This window comes from Carcharodon carcharias, chromosome 7 (assembly GCF_017639515.1).
Source record: "Carcharodon carcharias isolate sCarCar2 chromosome 7, sCarCar2.pri, whole genome shotgun sequence".
NCBI lineage: Eukaryota > Metazoa > Chordata > Chondrichthyes > Lamniformes > Lamnidae > Carcharodon > Carcharodon carcharias.
In genome coordinates this window covers 16,570,340-16,591,007 of record NC_054473.1, presented here as the reverse complement: position 1 = coordinate 16,591,007, position 20,668 = coordinate 16,570,340, and the positions used below count along the sequence as shown (strand labels likewise).

At 42.5% G+C, this 20,668-nt stretch overlaps 1 protein-coding gene across 2 annotated transcripts; it reads left to right on the top strand.

The window, feature by feature from the left end:
• Positions 1-1,251: 1,251 nt before the first annotated feature.
• Positions 1,252-19,656, top strand: glyctk (glycerate kinase). Of its 2 annotated transcripts, none has more exons than XM_041190717.1 (5): positions 1,252-1,339; positions 5,022-5,452; positions 12,522-12,673; positions 16,018-16,193; positions 18,373-19,656. In XM_041190717.1, exons 2-5 carry the CDS (start codon positions 5,064-5,066, stop codon positions 19,285-19,287), a joined length of 1,632 nt encoding a protein of 543 aa, XP_041046651.1. In that variant the 5' UTR covers positions 1,252-1,339; positions 5,022-5,063; the 3' UTR covers positions 19,288-19,656. The 2 variants fall into 2 exon arrangements, with proteins under 2 accessions (XP_041046651.1, XP_041046652.1); XM_041190718.1 differs by having other exon boundaries at positions 1,275-1,339; positions 4,939-5,452.
• Positions 19,657-20,668: the final 1,012 nt, after the last annotated feature.

Sequence of the window (20,668 nt, the reverse complement as noted above, 5' to 3'; positions counted from 1 at the left end):
GAGATCCTCCCTTACTAATTCACTGATCCCAGGTCATATTAGAAGACTGGTGGTTTGTGATTTGGTCTCCACATTGAACAGTATTTCGATCACTCATCAGGTACCTTGCAGCCTCATCAATTTGGGAAGGTTTGTCTCATGAATGACTCACGTCTAACTCAGGTAAGTTTCTTCAAAACTGCTTTACTTATTTACACTATGTACATAATAAGCTTCTAGCTAAGAACATCTATTTTGTGTACAGACTATTCCATCTTTCTACAGTCTCTTGCACATGGCAACTGATGCCACTGTTACATCATTGCACAAATCACTAACTCATTACCATAACTATTAACCCATTATGCTACAACCAGGATACCCAGAAGGACTGGACAACCCTGATTAGCCAATCTGTAGAGGGATGACAGCCATTGTGCCCATCTGATCCAAGCCAATATTTATACTTCACAAAAGTCACCTCCTATCCTACTTCATGTAATCCTACCAGCGTCACCTTCGATTCGTTTCTCCCACGTGTTTATCCAGCTTCCATTTAAATGCATCTTACTACTCGCTTCAACTTACTTCTGGTGAAAGTGAATTTCACATCATTGTCTGGGAATTCCTCCTGAATTCCTTATTTAATCAGAAGGAGGTAATTCGGCCTGTTTTTTCTGTACTGGCTCTCTGAAGGAGCAATTCACCTAGTGCCATCCCCCACACCTTCTACCTGTAGCTCTGCACATTCTTATTTTTCAGATAACAATCCAAATCCCTCCTGAATACCTTGATTGAACCTGCCACCACCACATTTTCAGTCAGTGCATTCCAGATCCCAAAAACTGACTGAGTGAAGAAGCCTTTCCTCATGGTCATCATTGCTTCTGTTGCCAATGATCTTAAATCTGTGCCCTCTGGTTCTCAATCCTTCCACTGAATGGGATTTATGAGTGAGTACTGTACATTTATGGCACCTTGTTTTGGTCCCTGCACAAGCCCCCTCCCTCCCTCCCACCCACCCTCCCATAAGTGGAAACATCTCTAAAACATTTAATAACTAAATAATTTAATTTTGCAAACATCTGTCATCCTCGGGGAAGTAGAGGAAGAGAAGGGGGGGGGGGGGTGGGAAGAGGAGGAGAAGCTAGTGTCCTAAGGAAGAGGAAGTATTTGTTAAGGAGGAGAAGTTGGGAGGCAGGGATGGTGGTGGGTTGAGTAAGAGGAGGAGGAGGAGCAGGAGGTGGTGGGTGGGAGGATGTGCAACGCCCACAATTCCGTTCATCATGCACAGACTCCACCACCCTGCGCAGCTGACATTGGGGTTTAGTTCTTGCTGACAGCAGCCATCGCTTGAAAGGTAAGAGGGTGAAGCAGGCGTCGGCGGCGTTTGCAGATTGTCCTGTGTGTCAGCACGACATTGCACCCAGTGTCCGACCCACATGTGCAGCAGCAGAAACAGGAAAGGCGCAGTCTTTAAAGACAGGAGTGGAAGCGGTGACCCAATTAAATATCACGAATTCAGTCCTTGACTGAAACCAATGAGTTAAATTGTTCGATGCCCATTAACTATAAAGGTTCTACAGTTATTTTAAGGGATCCTGGCAACTATTAAATGTCCAGTTTACAGTTCTAACTGCGTAGAATACGATTTGGGCAACTTTGGGTCGCACTTTTAAAAAAAGATAACATTTCAGTGGTGACCTAGGCTCTATTAATAATTAACACTTGCTTGAGCAAGAGATTATCATTGATCTCAACTGGAGATTTGACCCCTGTTATTTTGTAACTACTGTTCCCCGCCCCCCCCCCCCCCCCCCCCACTTAATCTGCCGCTTTCATGAACCAATTAAAAATACTAAATAAAATAGATTGTTGGAAGCACCTCTGAATTTCTTTTCAGGGCAATTTGATTTCGTTATTTTTCAGCAATTTTATTTGTGGTCTTTTTCAAAATGAGCTAAAAGAAAGAGGTGAAGGAAGCTGGCCAATTACAGAACAATCCTCACATTCCTTTCAATGTTTAGTTCCACCCCCCCCCCCCCCTCCAACACACCACCACCACCACCACCACCAATAATTTTCTTCTCTCCCCACATCTCCCAAAGGCAATGCCTTGTGCTGAGGTATTAAGTGTTGACAGCAGCCCTCAGTGCCCTTGTTTGGTTATCTCCAGTAGCTGGTGATGACAGATTTTTGTCAAGCATATTTGTAAAAGTTTACAGAAGTGAGGCAAGTAGACAGGGTTAAGGTTCAGATCAGCTATGATCATGTTGAATGGCAGGACATGCTTGAGGGGTTGAACGGTCTCCTCCTGTTCCTATATTTCTGTGTCATGCCTGTGTGTGTAAGCCTGGTCAATGAGTATTGACAAATAGTTCAGCATGGCAAGACATCCAAATTCTCACTGTGCTCTCCAGCACAGGTTGCTGCTTAGCAATCAGGAGCAGAATCCGGACTGATGTTTCCTCTCCCCCAGCTGAGGGATGCTGAGGCCAATTACATCACTTCCACCTTTCTCATTGCGACCAATTAACTTAGCCCAGCTTGGAAATCAATCCTGGGACCTTAATGGTCTGTGTGCCTCAGTATCTCACCACCTACTAAAGGAACCACAGGGTGTATATACCTATGGAGCCAGAAACTTGAAACAACAGCACTGGTCAGCTCTTTATGGCCTGTTAATGTAGAAGTGAAACTTTTTTTCAGCAAAACAGCAATAGTAAGAGGTAACTCATGCACTACTCTAACATTGCCGCTGCCTTTGACAGTTTGGGTCCATTCCATTATTCTGATCTATTCTATCTTGTGGATTCACAGCTACATACTCCAGTGCAGAACTTCCTTAAAAAATCCTTTTGATCAGACTTTCAGTCTAAGGTTTCCATTTATTTGTTTATTTTATTGGTGACCACTCTACACCTTATAAAATACCCTGTAATGTTTTACATGAGGAGTTCCATATAAATGTAAATCCTTGTGGTATAGTGCTAGGTGAATAATGAGCAGTAAGCTTGCAGTGTGTGGTGTACAAGCTACTGCTCTATATTACCATAGTTCAGCAAATTAGATCACTTCAGGCTGGTTATTGTCTTATTGTACACATGTTTCATTAATAAATTAATTTAGCAGGATGAAGGTTAAGTGTGCTAAAGGATAAATGCGTTCAGATTTGCATTAGTTACAACCCTTTTTGTATTTCCCTGCAGCATCATGTAAGGTAGCATGTTAACAATAGCAGAGGTCTTGTGGCGCAGTGGTAGCATCCTTAGCTCTGGGCCAGAAGCTCTGGGTTCAAGTATCACTTCATGACTTGATGGCCACGGAAGGTGCATTCATAACATGGCCAAACGGGTTGATTATCAACCTGTAAATCCTTTCAATATACCTGATGGCAGGCGGTAAGAGCAGGAGATTTCCCTGGTCAGCCATACTGCAGCAGGCAATGGCAAACCACTGCAGTACTTTACCAAGCATAATCATGGACCAATCCAATGGAAGTGCATGGTTGCCAATGCCCTCTTCGGGCACGGTACCTGAAGGGGGAGCAGGAGTTAACAACTGCAACTTGCACCTTTTTCCTATATTACAACAGTGCCTACGCTGCCGCAGTACTTACTTGGCTGTAAGGTGGTTTCAGATCATGAAAGGCACTGGATGAATGCATGTCATTCTTTAAAGTATTAAAAGTATGATGAAATTCTAACCGTTTGTTAAATGTTCATTGCAATGAAGTGTGTGCTTTAGAAAATTGAACAACTTCAACAACAGCTTTGCAAATTAAGAACGAAATTATTGTCAATCTTAAATTAAGTAGGAATGTTATCAAATCATTTGTTACAATTTTAAAAAATAATTCCACTTAATTTATACGCAACTGTTGCTCAATTTACCTTGAAAGAGGGACAAACTGCATGCTTGGTCAAGGAATCAGTAGTTTAGTTCATTCACTTTCTCTTCATCTCTTTTATCTAAACTCTATTTGTGGGCTAATTTTCATAGCCGTTCCCCTTTTTCTTTTAAACCTGTGTATATTCCTCCTCTAAATCATGTCAATGTGTCTCAATCTGGAGACTTTCTAACTAAGAGTACCATAATAAATAGATGTATTTAGGGGGAAGCTGGACATGAGAGAGAAAGGAACAGAAGAATATACTGATCTGGTTAGATTAAGAAGGGTGGGAGGACACTCGAGTGGAGCATAAACACCGAATGGCTTTTTTCTATCCTCTATCTTCTTTGTACAGTATATAGATTGTTTAATGTCCCAATCAGATAAAAATGAATGTAAAGCCAATATTGAGAGATATTAAGATCTCTCACATACCATGAAAGCTTCTCACAATACCATGAGAGCTCCTAAAGATAAGGAGGAATTTCTATCCAGTGTTGTTATTAAATTTGAGTTTATTATTGAGGCTGACTGCATAACTGCAGATTTAAAAAAAAACACAGGGAGCTATTTAACATTATGTTTAACAAATATAAAGATATTCATCCTGAGAACTAGCCACACTTGTATGGCTTCTATGCAGCATAAAAGCTGCTTGAATGTGGACCATCCAGTGTGATCTTGGATTGCGTTTGGTTGAAAGGTCACCATTAATGTAAACTTAATGTAAGTCTCTTATAAAGATTAAAGCTAAAATAACACTACAATTTAAGATAAAGAGTCAAGACTAAAACTAAAATTATTCCTACAAGTCACCAGTCAGTAATTTAAAATGGTGAAAAGACACAAATAAAGTCTTAGATATCAGTCATGCCCAGTTTATAATAATTTACTAACATTTCTTGTGGCTTTATGAAAATGAAATAACAATTATGACATTTGGAAATATAAATTTTGAAAAAAATCTGGTATGAAAGTATGAAAAGTAGAAGATAGGGTAACTTGATATGTGAAGAATTGTAGATGTAACAATGTATGACATCTCTGATATGATATTCATTCTTCAGATTTAATTGTGGAGCTGAACCTGTGCTTGCTACACTCCCAGAATTGGATTAACTTCTTTCTAATCACATTCATTCTCTGGCAGGATGAAATCAATCCGAGCAATCAACGAACCTCAGTAATTAAAATGGTCACTGCATTTGGAAGGTACTTGTGGCTTCATTCCAACCATCAATTCATTTACAAGAACTGGCAGCCAAGGAGGCTTCATCGGATTGCTTCTGTAATTGGCAAAGAAATGCCCCTTAAGCAGCATGGTCTGCAGATCTTTCAGGCAGCAATCAACGCTGTTTTGCCTCCAAACATTATCAAGAATAATGTTAGCATAAAAGGAGACAGGCTGATGATACAAAATCAGTGTTTCCCGGTCCATAAAAATGTCTACCTTGTTGGATTTGGAAAGGCTGTGTTGGGAATGGCAGCTGCTACGGAAGCGATTCTGGGAGACCACCTGCTCCAAGGAGTAATCAGCATTCCTCTTGGAATACAGAGGATTCTCCAGTTGGCTGGAAAAGAGTAAGAAATTAAAAGCATGTCTATTTTTATATTTTATTAACCAGTAGTTCTGATTAGTTTTCTTTCTGACCTTTCCCTAACAAACCCAACCAAGGACATCAAGCTGGAGCATGGCACAGCACCATACATTTTGGGGTTACTTGAATAGTTTAGTTGGTAAATTTGTAGTCCAATGTAAAATGGAATTATACTGATCAGTACTTTTGCAGATTCAATTTCTGGTCTTGCTGAATTAACTAACTTCAGTATGGGGGAGAAAAGTGGGAGCTACAGTTGGTCTCAATGCTCTTGAGTTAAGGAGATGGAAACTGAGCCGTTGTCCATGCTCCTGATTCTTAGCCAATGGTTCATGCTAGAAAATGCCAATGTGTGGGGGATGCTGAGTAAGGACAGAATTGTCATTGTTGAATAATCTGACAACACTGTCTGTACTCAGTTGAAAAAATTGATGGCACTGATGCTGCCCAGTTTTCACTGAACCTCATCACACAAGAATCACCACCTTCAGGAGAGGAAGGTGAGCTTATTGAAACATAACATTGACAAGAATGGTCCCTGGAATGAGGAACTTCAGTTTTGAAGGTAGATTGTAGAAGTTAGGACTGTTTTCCTCAGAGAAAAGAAGGTTGAGAGGAGATTTGATAGAGGTATTCAAAATCATGGGTCTTGACAGAGTAGATAGGGAGAACTGTTCTCATTCATGAAAGGATCAAGAATGAGAGGGCACAGATTTAAGAGAGACAAAAGTGATAGGAGGAGAAACTTGTTTTACAAAGCGAGCGGTTAGGGTTTGGAATTCCACTGCCTGAAACTCTGATGGAGGCAAGTTCAGTTGCAGCATTCAAAAAGCAATTAGACTGTTATCTGAAAAGAAAGAATGTGTAGGGTTTGGGGGAGAAAGCGGGGCAATGGCACGAGGTGAGTTGTTCATTTGGAGAGCAGGTGCAGACACAATGGGCCAAATGGCCACCTCCTGCCCTGTAACAATTCCGTGATCCTGTGGAGATGGCAAGATCACCTTGTCATGCAGGTTTTAAATTTATTCCCTACAATGACCTTAACATAAACAGAAACCTAAAACACCATCTTGAGGGAGATCTTAGAATCTGCTATTAATACTCTCGCAAAATTGCAAAAGGAAAAAGGAACATAATAGGAGAGACATAGGGGCAAGATTTTCTGGGCCTGCTGCTGGGATCATCCGGTCCTGCCAAATGTCAGTGGATTTCTGGCTGGGCTTCGAACCCCCCACCCCCTGCACCATACCACTATGGTGGGGCCGGAAAACCAATGAGCCCAGTGTTAACTGTGTAAGTGAACAGATTTGAGTGAGTTAAAATTTCGCCAAATATCTTTTCAAATTTCCAGTTGATTCCAGGTAAACATATACCTGATCAAAGCACACTTCAACCAAATGAATCCAACTGCATTTTATTCTAGTGTATATAAAGTATATTCATAGCATCAAGCTCCAAAGGACCAGATTCCTCCAGCTTACTCTTGTCTCTTATCCTCAGTCTGACTCATGTGTTATATCTGTAATCCAAGAATAAGGATGCATTTATGCTACAAGCTTACTACCAGTGCACAACTGTTTTAAATTTACACCAATGCTAAATTTGTGTGGCATAAATTGGGTTTGAAGGCTCCGGAGGGAATTTTTTTTGTAGTCAAGCTTGACTCCTGATTTAGGCTCCATTTGCACCGTAGCTGGAATACTGGTGCAGAGTGAAACTTTTTCACACCAACACTACTGTTAATAGTTTAAATGTTGGAAACTACAAATGTTAAAACATTTATGTAGAGTACAGTAGCATAGTTGTTGTGTTACTGGACTAGTAATCCAGAGGGCTGGCCCTATGACCTGGGGATAGGAGTTCAAATCCCACCACAGCAGCAGGGGAATTTAAATTCGATTATTTAAAACAAAATCTGGAATAAAAAAACTAGTATCAGTAATGGTGACCATGAAACTACTGGCTTGCTGTGAAAACCCATCTGGTTCACTAATGTCCTTTAGGGAAGGAAATCTGACATCCTTACCTGGTCTGGCCTATGTGTGAATTTAGACCCAGGGAATTGGTTGATGACAAACAATCCAACATGGATTTCCATTGCAAAGTATCCAATTTACAAATGCAAAATGGATTTCCATTGCAAAGTATCCAATTTGCAAATGCAAATGAATAGAAACATACAGTTGGTCAATGCATTCCATACTGTATACACCGCTCACTGGCTGCACTCCTGATAACTCCACAGGGACATGCTTTTTGACTCTTACCTGCCTGCTGAAGTGGCCTAGCCAGCCACTTGGGTGTCGGCTCAATGTCAGTGTTCCCTTTAAAATTTGTTGTTGTGCCCAGCCAATTTTTTTCAATGCACAGTTCCTTAACTTTTTTTTGCACAGTATTTCATGTGCAGGACAAGCAAGGTACAGATAGCCCTAGAGGGGGTGGGGTGGGGTGAAGGAATTGAAAAAAGCTAAAAGGTAGAGATAAAACAATGGATGGAAATACATTTAAAAATAATGGAAATAGGTGGGAAAAGAACAATCTATATAAATTATCGGGGAAAAGGGGGGGATCGGAAAGGGGGTGGGGATGGAGGAGATGGTTCATGATCTAAAATTGTTGAACTCAATATTCAGTCCGGAAGGCTGTAAAGTGCCTAGTCGGAAGATGAGGTGCTGTTCCTCCAGTTTTCGTTGAGCTTCACTGGAACAATGCAGCAGGCCAAGGACGGACGGACATGTGGGCATGAGAGCAGGGTGGAGTGTTGAAATGGCAAGCGACAGGGAGGTCTGGGTAATGCTTGCGGACAGACCGAAGGTGTTCTGCAAAGCGGTCACCCAGTCTGCGTTTGGTCTCTCCAATGTAGAGGAAACCGCATAGGGAGCAACGAATGCAGTAGACTAAATTGAGGGAAGTGCAAGTGAAATGCTGCTTCACTTGAAATGAGTGTTTGGGCCCTTGGACAGTGAGGACAGGGGAAGTGAAGGGGGGGTGTTGCACCTTCTGCAGTTGCATGGGAAGGTGTCGTGGGAGGGGGCTGAGGTGTAGGGGGTGATGGAGGAGTGGACCAGGTGTCCCGGAGGGAACGATCCCTGCGGAATGCCGCCAGGGGGGTGAAGGGAAGATGTGTTTGATGGTGGCATCATGCTGGGATTGGCAGAAATGGCGGAAGATGATCCTTTGAATGTGGAGGCTGGTGGGGTGATAAGTGAGTACAAGGGAGACCCTATCATGTTTCTGGGAGGGAGTGGAAGGTGTGAGGGCAGATGCATGGGAGGTGGGCCGGACACGGTTGAGGGCCCTGTCAACCACCATGGGTGGAAAACGGTTAAGAAAGAAGGAAGACATGTTAGAGGAACTGTTTTTGAAAGTGGCATCATCAGAACAGATGCGAAGGAGGCGAAGGAACTGAGAGAATGGGATGGAGTCCTTACAGGAAGCGGGGTGTGAGGAGCTATAGTCGAGGTAGCTGTGGGAGTCGGTAGGCTTGTAATGGATATTGGTGGACAGTCTATCACCAGAAATTGAGACAGAGAGGTCAAGGAAGGGAAGTGTCAGAGATGGACCATGTGAAAATGGTGGAAATTGGAAGCAAAATTAATAATTTTTTCCAGGTCCAGACGAGAGCATGAAGCAGCACCAAAGTAATCATCGATGTACTGTGGGAGGGGGCCGGAGTTGGACTGGAACAAGAAATGTTCCACATACCCCATAAAGAGACAGGCATAGCTGGGGCCCATGTGGGTACCCATAGCCACACTTTTTATTTGGAGGAAGTGAAAGGAGTTGAAGGAGAAATTGTTCAGTGTGAGAACAAGTTCAGCCAGACGGAGGAGAGTAGTGGTGGATGGGGATTGTTCGGGCCTCTGTTCAAGGAAGAAGCAGAGAGCCATCAGACCATCCTGGTGGGGGATGGAGGTGTGGAGGATTGGACGTCCATGGTGAAGAGAAGACGGTAGGGGCCAGGGAACTGGAAATTGTTGGTATGATGTAGGGTGTCAGAGGAATCACGGATGTAGGTGGGAAGGGACTGGACAAGGGGAGAGAGAATGGAGTCAAGATAGCAAGAAATGAGTTCCATGGGGCAGGAACAGGCTGACATGATTGGTCTGCCGGGACAGTCCTGTTTGTGGATTTTGGGTAGGAGGTAGAAGCGGGCCGTCCAAGGTTGGGAGACTATCAGGTTGGAAGCTGAGGAACTAAGATCTCCAGAGGAGATGAAGTCAGTAACAGTCCTGGAAACAATGGTTTGATGTGCAATGGTGGGGTCATGGTCCAAGGAGAGGTAGGAGGAAGTGTCTGTGAGTTGACGCTCAGCCTCTGCGAGGTAGAGGTCAGTGCGCCAGACAACAACAACAACAGCACCACCCTTGTCAGCGGGTTTGATGACAATGTCAGGGTTGGACCTGAGAGAACGGAGTGCAGCAAGTTCAGCGAGAGAGAGATTAGAATGGGTGAGAGGAGCAGAGAAATTGAGACAACTAATGTCATGCATATCATTTGCCTTCCTAATTGCTTGCTGCACCTGCCTGTTTACTTTCATTGACTGTTGTACAAGGACACCCAGATCCCTTTGTACATCCATATTTCCCAATATATATCACCATTTAACTCATACTCTGACTTTCTGTTTTTCACACCAAAGCGTATAACTTCACATTTATCCATGTTATACTGCATCTGCGGTGTGTTTGCCCACACACACAACTTGTCTAAGTCCCCCTGAAGTCTCCTTGCATCTTCCTCACAACCCCACCCAGTTTTGTGTCGCTAGCTTGGAGGGGAACATACAGGTGGTGATGTTCCCATGCGTCTGCTGCCCTTGTCCTTATAGATGGTATTGGTTGTGGGTTTGGAAGGCGTTGTTGAAGGAGGCTTGGTGAGTTCCTGCAGTGCATCTTGTAGATGGTACGCACTGCTGCTACTGAGTGTTGTTGGTGGAGGAAGTGAATGTTTGTGGATGGGGTACCAACCAAGCAGGCTGCTTTGTCCTGTATGGTGTAAGGCTTCATGAGTGTTGTTGGAGTTGAACTCATCCAAGCAAGTGGACAGTATTCCATCACACTTCTGTCGTGGGACTTGTAGATGGTGGACAGGCTTTGAGGAGTCAGGAGGTGAGTTACTCATCGCAGGATTCCTAGCCTCTGATCTGCTCTTGCAGCCACAGTATTTATATGGCTAGTCTAATTCAGTTTCTGGTCAATGGTAACCCCCAGGATGTTGTTAGTGGGGGATTCAGTGATGGTAATGACATTGAATGTCAAGGGGCAATGGTTAGATTCTCTCTGGCTGGAGATGGTCATTACTTGGCACTTGTGTGGTGTGAATGTTACTTGCCACTTGTCACCCTAAGCCTGGATATTGTCCAGGTCTTGTGCATTTGGACATGGACTGCTTCAGTACCTGAGGAGTCGTGAATGGTGTTGAACGTTGTGCAATCATCAGCGAACATCCCCATTTCTGACCTTATGAAAGAAGGAAGATCATTGATGAAGCAGCTGAAAAGGGTTGGGCCTAGGACTGTAGCCTGAGGAACTCCTGCAGTGATGCCGTGGAACTGAGATGAATGACCACCAACAACCACAACCTTTGTACTAGGTATGACTCCAACCAGTGGAGAGTTTTCTCCCTGATTCCCATTGTCTCCAGTTTTGCTCAGGCTCCTTGATGTTACACTCAGTCAAATGCTGCCTTGATGTCAAGGGCAGTCGCTCTCACTTTATCCCTGGAGTTCAGGCCTTTTATCTATGTTTGAACCAAAGCTGTAATGAGGTCAGAAGCTGAGTGACCCTGGCGGAACCCAAACTGGGCATCAGTGAGCTGGTTATTGCTAACCAAGTGCCACTTGATAGCACTGTTGATGACTCCTTCCATCACTTTATTGATGATCGCAAGTAGACTGATGGGGTGGTCATTGGACAGGTTGGATTTGTCCTTTTTGTGTGGAGGACATACCCAGGCAATTTTCAACATTGCCGGATAGATGCCAGTGTTGTAGCTGTACTGGAACAGCTTGGGTAGGGGCATGGCAAGTTCTGGAGCACAAGTTTTCAGTACTATTGCCGGAATATTGTCAGGGCCCATAGCCTTTGCAGTATCCAATACCCTTGGCCATTTCTTAATATCACATGGAATGAATCGAATTGACTGAAGACTAGCATCTGTGATGCTGGGGACCTCCAAAGGAGGCCGAGATGGATCATCCATTCGGCACTTCTGGCTGAAGATTGTAGCAAATGCTTCAGCCTTCTCTTTTGCACTGATTTGCTGGGCTCCTCCATCATTGAGGATGGGGATATTTGTGGAGCCCTCTCCTCCAGTGAGTTGTTTAATCATTCACCACCATTCACGACTGGATGTGGCAGGACTGCAGAGCTTAGATCTGATCCGTTGGTTGTGAAATCACTTAGCTCTGCCTGTCACTGCTTATGCTGTTTTGCATGTAAGTAGTCCTGTGTAGTAGCTTCACCAGGTTGACATCTCATTTTTAGGTATGCCTGGTGCTGCTACTCTCATGCCCTCTTGCACACTTCATTGAACCAGGGTTAATCCAGGCCATGAAGTTACAGATTGTGGTTGAGTACAATTCTGCTGCTGTTGATGGCCCACAGTGCCTCAAGGTTGTTCAGTTTTGAGTTGCTGTATTTGTCCGAAATCTTAGCATGGTGGCATCAGTGTACCTGGGGGTTGGTTAGGGCATAAATCAACTAGGGTCCCAACATGTAGTTGATGTTGAGTACCCTTTTACTTGAAGCACATATGTCTAGACATCAGATTAGGGCAAAATTAGTCATAGCTGTAATGCCCTCCATGGTTCAATGTGCACCAGCAAGGATCAAGTATCGAAGACGACCACCAAGCAAGGTACTTGTGGGCATCAAATTGTACATAGGAAGAAATCGAAGCCTTCAGGAAAGGGAGTGAAATTGGTTGATGCAAACCAATCCACAAATGAGTTTGCATTGCAAATTATACACTTTGCAAATATAAATAAATAGAAATGCATTCCATGTTGTTTCCACTGCTTAACTGCTTCATTCCTGATGACTCCACAGGGACGTGCTTTTAAGACCTCAGACAAAAATACAAGCAATGGAAGGAGCCAGACATAACCTCCCTGATGAGAATGCTTTAAAAGCAGCCAACAATATCCATCATTTAGTGGAAGGACTTACCGCAGATGACCTGCTTGTTGTCCTTATCTCAGGTACAGGAATTATTCGTCTCATCGTCATTGCAAATCTACCATAAAGATTTATCCAGTGCCTCCGGTTTAGCACAGATCAATATCCACTAAACCTAAGGTTGACTGCCCTACCATTGTAAAAGTTTTAAAATATTCACTGAAATAAATTAAGTTGACTGCTTGACTGTCATTGACTCTTTAGTGGGTCAATGCAGTGCCATGTGTGGTACTGGTGTCAGATCTGTTCTCTGCTGGTACAAGAGCAAAGTACTCCAGTTGCCAGAAATGTGAAATAAAAACAGAAAATGCTGTTCTAGCAGCTTCTGTGGTGGGAGAAATAAGAGTTAATGGGCGAGCTTTTAACTCTCTCAAAATCCACCCACTTGCAGAGTTAAAATTGAGCCCAATGTTTCAGGTGTTTCAGTGACCTTTCATCAGAGCTGGGGAGTGCTCAGAGATGTAACAGTTTTTTGAGCGGGGAAAGGGGGAACGAGAAGAAAGAACAAATGGGAAGACCCGTGACAGAGTGGAAGGCAGGAGAATGACGAAAAGGGTGAGGCAAAAAGAGATGGTAATGGGACATGTGAGGAAACAAAATATGCAACTAGCAAAGGTGTAAATGGGAAAAGGAGAATCATCACCTCTAGCTGCTGTCAGAAACAAAAGGAGCAAGGTTTATCATCTGAAATAGTTGAACTCAGTTGATTTTTTTTTAATCCTTTCATGGCGTCGCTGGCAAGGACAGCGTTTGTTGCCCATCCCTAATTTCCCTTGAACTGAGTGGCTTGCTGGGCCATTTCAAAGGGCAGTTAAGAGTCAACTACATTGCTGTGGGTCTGGAGTCACACGTAGGCCAGACCGGGTAAGGATGGCAGATTTCATTCCCTAAAAGGACATTAGTGAACAAGATGGGATTTTATGACAATCGTCAGAGTTTCATGGCCACCATTACTGATGCTAGCTTTATTTTCCCGATATTATTAACTGAATTTAAATTCCACCAGCTGCCATGGTGGGATTTGAACCCATATCCCCAGACCAATAGCCTGTGCCTCTGGACTACTAGTTCAGCGACATTGTCAGTACCCCACCATCTCCCTATGAATCCAGAAAGCTGTAAAGTGCCATGTCAAACATACGAATTTGGAACAGGAGTAGGCCATTCGGCCCCTCGAGCCTGCTCCGCCATCCAATAAGATTATGGCTGGGCTAATAGCAATCTCCTACCTACCCCGGATAACCTTTCACCCCCTTGTTTATCAAGGTTCTATCTACCTCTACCTTAAAAATATTCAAAGGCTCAGAGAGAAAAAAATTCTCCTCATCTTTGTCTTAAATGAACAACTCCTTATTTTTAAACAGTGACCCCTAGTTCTAGATTCTCCCGAAGGAGGAAGTATCCTCTCCACATCCACCCTGCTAAGACCCCTCGGGTTTCAATCAAGTTGCCTCTTACTCTTCTAAGCTCCAGTGGATAAAAGCTTAGCCTGTCCAACCTTTCCTCATAAGACAACCAGCCCATTCCTGGTACTGGTCTAGTAAACCTTCTCTGAACTGCTTCCAACACATTTACAACCTTTCTTAAATAAGGAGACCAATACCGAACACAGTACTCCAAATGTGGTCTCAGCAGTGTCCTGTACAACTGAAGCATAACCTCCCTACTTTTATATTCAATTCCCTTCGTAATAAACGATAACGTTCTATTAACTTTCCTAATTACTTGTTGCACCTGCATACTAACTTTTTGTGAGTCAAAAGATGAGCTGCTGTTCCTTGAGCACTTTATAGCCTTCAGGACTCAACATTGCATTCAACACTTTCTTGTGCACTCTGTGCAGCCGACTCTCTCTCAGTGATGTGGATTTACATCTGACTGCACTCTCCCAAGGTGTTGTCACCTGCACTGGCATTTAACACTGAATACTGTTTTTTGAGTGCCACACTCCCAGAGGAATCCTGCATTGCCTGCCTTTTCTTTCTAGTTTTCTCTCTCCTGAACTCTCTCTCGCCGCAGGGTGATCACCTCCTGAAACATGCTATCCACAAAACTCTCAGCTTCCATTTAAAATTCTTAGGGTTTGGCAGGGTAGATGCTGAGAAGTTGTTGCCCCTGGCGGGAGAGGCTAGAACTGGGGTAATAGGCTCGGGATAAGAGGTCGCCATTTAGGATTGAGATGAGGAGAAAGGTGAGCACTCAAGACGGTTGTGACTCTTTGCAATTATCCATCCCAGAGAGCTATAGATTCTCAGTCATTGAGGATATTCAAAAACCAGTCTGATAGATTTTTGGACACTAAGAGACTATAGGGATAGGGTAGGAAAGTGAAGTTGAAATAGAAGATCAGCAAAGATCTTATTAAATAGCAGAGCAGGTTCGAGGAGCCTTATGACCTACTCCTGCCTCTATTTCTTATGTCCTTCTGCTTCCTGCATCTGTGGTTTTCCAGGACACATGAAGTGTTGTGGAATTCCCAGAAGGTACAGGATGTGGATGCAATCGTTCCTGTTGTCCCACCATGTCAGCTTCCAGTTCATTAGTATTGTTTATTTAGCTTTAAGGCTATTTAACTGCTCAGCTAACATTAAAAAGCACTAACCAATTAACTGAATACTTAAAACTAACTTAGCACTAACTACGAAATACGTGTCCTAAATATTTAATGGTAATTCCTCAGGTTCCACCGCCCGTGCTGGTTGTGACGTTGCTCTGTCCATGTTTGCCTGTTGCTGAAATAAAACAGCATCCCAGCAGTATTTTGATTTCAGATGTTTGATAACAGATTCCCAGCATCCGCAGAATTTTGCTGTTGTCTGTAGCGACCTGTGGAAGAGAGTCTGAAATAACTGAAATTCTGAATGTAATTTCCTTCCTACAGGGATATCGCTTTCTGTTCTGTATACTCCACATGTGTCACACCTTCGTTAAAATTGCAGCACAAACTAACCTAAGGGGACCAAGAACAAGAAAAGGTCATTCAGTCCACAAAATCTTTCCAACCAGAATCTGCATTGAATTAATCTAACATGGACTTTCTTTCCAAGCCATCTGATGATCCTCTTCTGTAGGGAACACTAATTTCCATCCTCTACCGGAACTGGAAAGAGAAAGAAGATGTTGCTAAATATCTTCTTAAACCATAATTACAATTCTCAACAGGTTTCAGCCCTTTTAAAAGATATCAATCGACCACAAGTTAATTTCCTTCTGGCAGGTTCATATGCCCACTGGCTTGTGGGAGGATTTATTTTTCACAATCTCTAACCTAGCTTGTGTGAACTTTATGTTTAGGCTTGCATTATGTTGTGTGCTGGAGACTTGGCATGCTCATGTCCATAACAATTTTTAAAAATTGTTTCTTCAGGAGGGGGGTCAGCTTTATTGCCAGCTCCAATCCCCCCCGTCACCTTGGAGGAGAAACAATGCCTGACCAAACAACTTGCTGCTAAGGGGGCAACAATTCAGGAACTCAACACACTCCGCAAAATGCTCTCTCTGTTGAAGGGTGGAGGTTTGGCTAGAGCCGCCTATCCTGCTCAGGTCTGTATCCTTTTTTGTTTCTTGACTGAGACTTTATTGATTATGAAACTTTGAATGAGATTAAAATCAATTGCTGGCCTTAGTCGGTACTGTTAATCAAAATGTCAGCTGTGACTCAGTGGTAGCACTTCCACCTCTGAGCCAGAAGATTATGGGTTCAAGTCCTTAGCACACAATCCAGGCTGATGTACTGAAGGGTTGCTGCATTGTTGGAGAAGAAGTGGACGTGAAAGATCCCTGTGACACTTTTCAAAGAGGAATTAAGAGTCTCCCAATGTCCTAGCCAACATTTATCTGTAAACCAACAGGTTACCCGATCATTATCTCATCACTGTTTGTGCAATTGGCTGCCACATTTCCTACAACAATGATTACATTTCAAAAATACTTAATTGGCTGTAAAGCATTTTATGATGCTCTGAGGTAGTGAAAGGCACTACTTAAATGTGAGTTCTTCCTTATATGTTACAATGGTGAAGATTCCAATTTTCTATCCCTCCCACCCATGCTGCCGCTGATGCTGACTCATACCATGTCACAGTTCCAGTATCTTGTCTGTTCCAAGTCATGGATCAAATGGCTTCTGCTGTCAAGCCCTTATACACAAAGGATAACATCAGAGGTTACATGACAATGGCAAGCCACATCGCACAAAGGCACTTCTCCAAACTTTGGCCAGGTGGTCAGTTGTTTGTATGTAAACCTAGGCCATGAGTGTCAGCAGGCTACTGGATTATAAAGAGGGGAGAGGCATTAAGAGGGGGTAGGGGCATTATGCCTGAATTTATCATTGTCAGCTGATGTCCATACATGTGCATTTCACAGCAGGAAAATAATAGTGAGGAGGAGCCTCAACTGATTTTTCTTTTCTGCGCATAAATCTTTACAATTTCTACCAGCACCTTAACCCCCTACCACTGAACATATCCTCACTTTAGTTTTCCATTAAAGGACTACATGTTCAGATAGTCTAATCCAGAGCAATGATTTCTTGTGAAAATAAAATCTTCAATTTTTTTAACCCGATTCTTTGCCTTTATTTAGATATGCATGCCTCTTAGTTCCGTCATTTCAAGTAAGCTATCCAACCTGACTCATAATTTTAAAAATCTTTGCCACGTACCTGCCATGCCTTTGTTTATGCCAAAGTGATAGCCCAAACTCACGGAACCAATCCCATAACTAAGAGTCCTTAGATTAGTTATCATTTTGGGCCCTTATCCAGAAGCTTAATTTCCTTCACTATGTACAGAGGCCAAACTGGGCACAATAAATCAAGTGCAGACGTAACAAAGTCTTATAGTCTATAATGTGGTGTCTTAAACTCAACTCAACTGTACGAACTGGAACTTTACTTGCTTTCCTATGGCCACCTCCCACTGCTTTGAAATTGTTAAAGAGTAGAAGCTGACAGGTTTTTAGTCTATTTTCTCTCTCCTGCTCCTCTTCTAAAGATACCTAATCCTACTCAATACTGAGTGCCGACTACCCTCAAAACCTGACGTGGCTATTCACAATGGGTGAACCTGAACAATAAATTTGAGCAGGGTATTTCATCAGGTGAATCAATGTAGCTGTGAAAATCTTGCTGTTAGTCACAGTCACTGGGTACTACTTTCAGTAAGAGTCACCTAGGTGGCAGTCAAGAGCAGGGATAAAGACTTGTTTACTCCCTCTTAGTTAAAGCCTTGCTGAGCTCATATGTAGCCCTCCTAACTTTTTACTGCCACCACCTAACTCAGAGTCGATACTGATGTTCTGGAATTTATGACAAAGTGCTATTCCATGTAGTGTGTTCACTCGCTTAGCTTAAGGATGTCTCTGTTGATGGATTATGAAATTATTTAATCATAGCAAGTGTATATATGTGTATATTATTTATTTTATTTGTATATATATATGTTACTTTGTGAGTATGTTAACATGGTAATCGGTATGAGAATATTGCCCTGCATCTAATCTCTTTGATTATGTACAGTGAAGAATTGTCGATAAAAAGTTTATGATGCCAGAGGTAGTTTCGATCAGAGATTGTATTAATAATTGAGATCATCTCTGGAGTTAGGACTCTAAATACAAGTTTATTAGAACAGAAGCCTTGTAATAGTGTTGTAATCAAGTTTGACTGTACAAGAGATTTGAAATGTAGAGCAATATAAAACGATTCTTTATTTGGCAGGTGGTGAGTCTCATCATGTCTGATGTTATTGGAGACCATTTGGAGTTTGTAGCCAGTGGCCCGACTGTACCTAACTCACAAAGTAAAGAGGACTGTCACAAGATACTGTCAAAATATAACCTGGCATTATCCATGCCAGAATCTGTAAAAGTTGTTCTGTCTCAGCCCAGCATGAATATGGACCGAGAAGAAACCCAAGATTTTGCTCACATTTGTAATTTTATTGTGGGGTCAAACGCAATTGCCTTACAGGAAGCAAAATGTAAATCAGAAAGCTTGGGTTATAACACTTCTGTCCTGTCTACTGTAGTCAGTGGAGATGTCAGGACTGTGGCCAAATTGTACAGTCTTTTGATTCGATATGTATGCTCAGTTCTGGCAGCTGCCAATTCAAAATATGTACATGCAAGCAAACTGAAAGATGAGATCCTGCAGATGGTTGCAAACCTGGGGCTACCTGACTTCCAACTAGACGACTGTTTGGAGTTGTTGGAGAACACGCAGAGCTCCAGGAAACCAATATGCCTTCTGGCAGGGGGCGAAACTACAGTTCGGCTCCAGGGCAAAGGTAAAGGGGGTCGAAATCAGGAGCTGGCCTTGCATGTAGCTTTGGAATTACACCGTGTAAAATCAGAGATTCCGCAGGATCCACTTACAGAGCATGAAATTGTTTTTCTTAGTGGTGGGACCGATGGACAAGATGGGCCTACTGAAGCAGCTGGTGCATTCGCTTACACGGAACTGGTTGATAAGGCCTTTGGTGAAGGGCTCAACCCAGAGGATTTTATAAATAACAATGACTCCTTTACGTTCTTTAGCAAGTTCAATAATGGAGCTGATCTAATTGTGACAGGCCTGACAAATACTAATGTCATGGATGTGCAGGCAATTATTATTCAACCAAAGGAAATTTAAGTCAAGTACTAGCCTTTCGCTGGAAGGAGACAACAAATACAGAAAATTAAGCATTTTGTTTTAGTTGCTAGGGACCTATAAACAAGAGACATAATTTTGTATTCTAATTTGTTCTTTTGTCAATCCTATTACTGGTACAGAGTGTGAAATTAAGAGCTTATAAGAAACACAGTTCTATTCCATGTCAATCATTAGTAGTAACAGCAAAAGGAACAAGGATTTTCATATCATTTTGAAATGTTAAGCACTGGCATTATAAGTTAACACACACAATCTTGGATTGGATGTACCACAAGCTAGCAGCATTTTGGATGCCATTACACATAATTGTCAAACAAAGCTATTCAAATAAAGAAGTAAACATTTGAAGATTCTTCTCCTCGATGGCCTGGGAGCTAGCCAACATTTTGTAACACAAACCATGATTGTAATTGTGGGGGAGATGCTGACATAGTGGTAATGTCACTGGGCTAGTAATCTAGAGGCCCAGGCTAATGCTGTGGGGACATGGGTTCAAATCCCACCACAGCTGCTGGTGGAATTTAAATTCAAGTAATAAATCTACAATCAAAAGCTTGTCTCAGTAATGGTGACCATGAAACTATCGTTGATTGTCTTAAAAAGCCATCTGGTTCACCAATGTCCTTTTGGGAAGGAAATCTGCCATCTTTACCTGGTCTGGCCTACATGTGATTTCAGACCCACAGCAACATGGTTGACTTTTAACTGCCCTCTGAAGTAGTCTGGCAAGCAACTCAATTCAAAGGCAATTAGGGATGAATAAAAAATCCCATCAAAGAATAAAAAAAAATTTTATGGGGCTTTTTAAGTTTTAGGCATTGATTCCTGGTAATCCAAAACAAAAACTGACATGGATTTTATATCTACAATCAACATACCAAGTGTACAATAGAAGCTGAAAAGCAAACTATCGGCTAACCATTCTTGGTACATAGCACTGGGGAGACACTTAGCCAATGTCTTATTTGCAAAATAGGGAATGAATATACTCTGTCATGTGATACTTGGATAGACCAGGAAGGACCAGATTTAATTTCTCATCTTAACTTAGTTAGCCATTCTCAGCTGAGGGACTATAATTGGGATCAGCACCTTGGATTAGTTTCCCACTCTTAATTGCCATCAGTGACGCTTTCTGAAAGTCTATACATTATAGACAGGATACACTTGGACCAGAATGAAAGAAGAGCCCAGATGGAACCATATCCAGCACAACTTCACCAAGTCACTGACAAGTTGGTGGAATGGGTGAACAAGTGGCAGATGAAGTTCAATGTGGAGTAATGTGAAGTAATTCACTTGGTAGGAAGAACATGGAGAGACAATATTTTTTTAAAAAGGGTACAACGCTAAATGATGC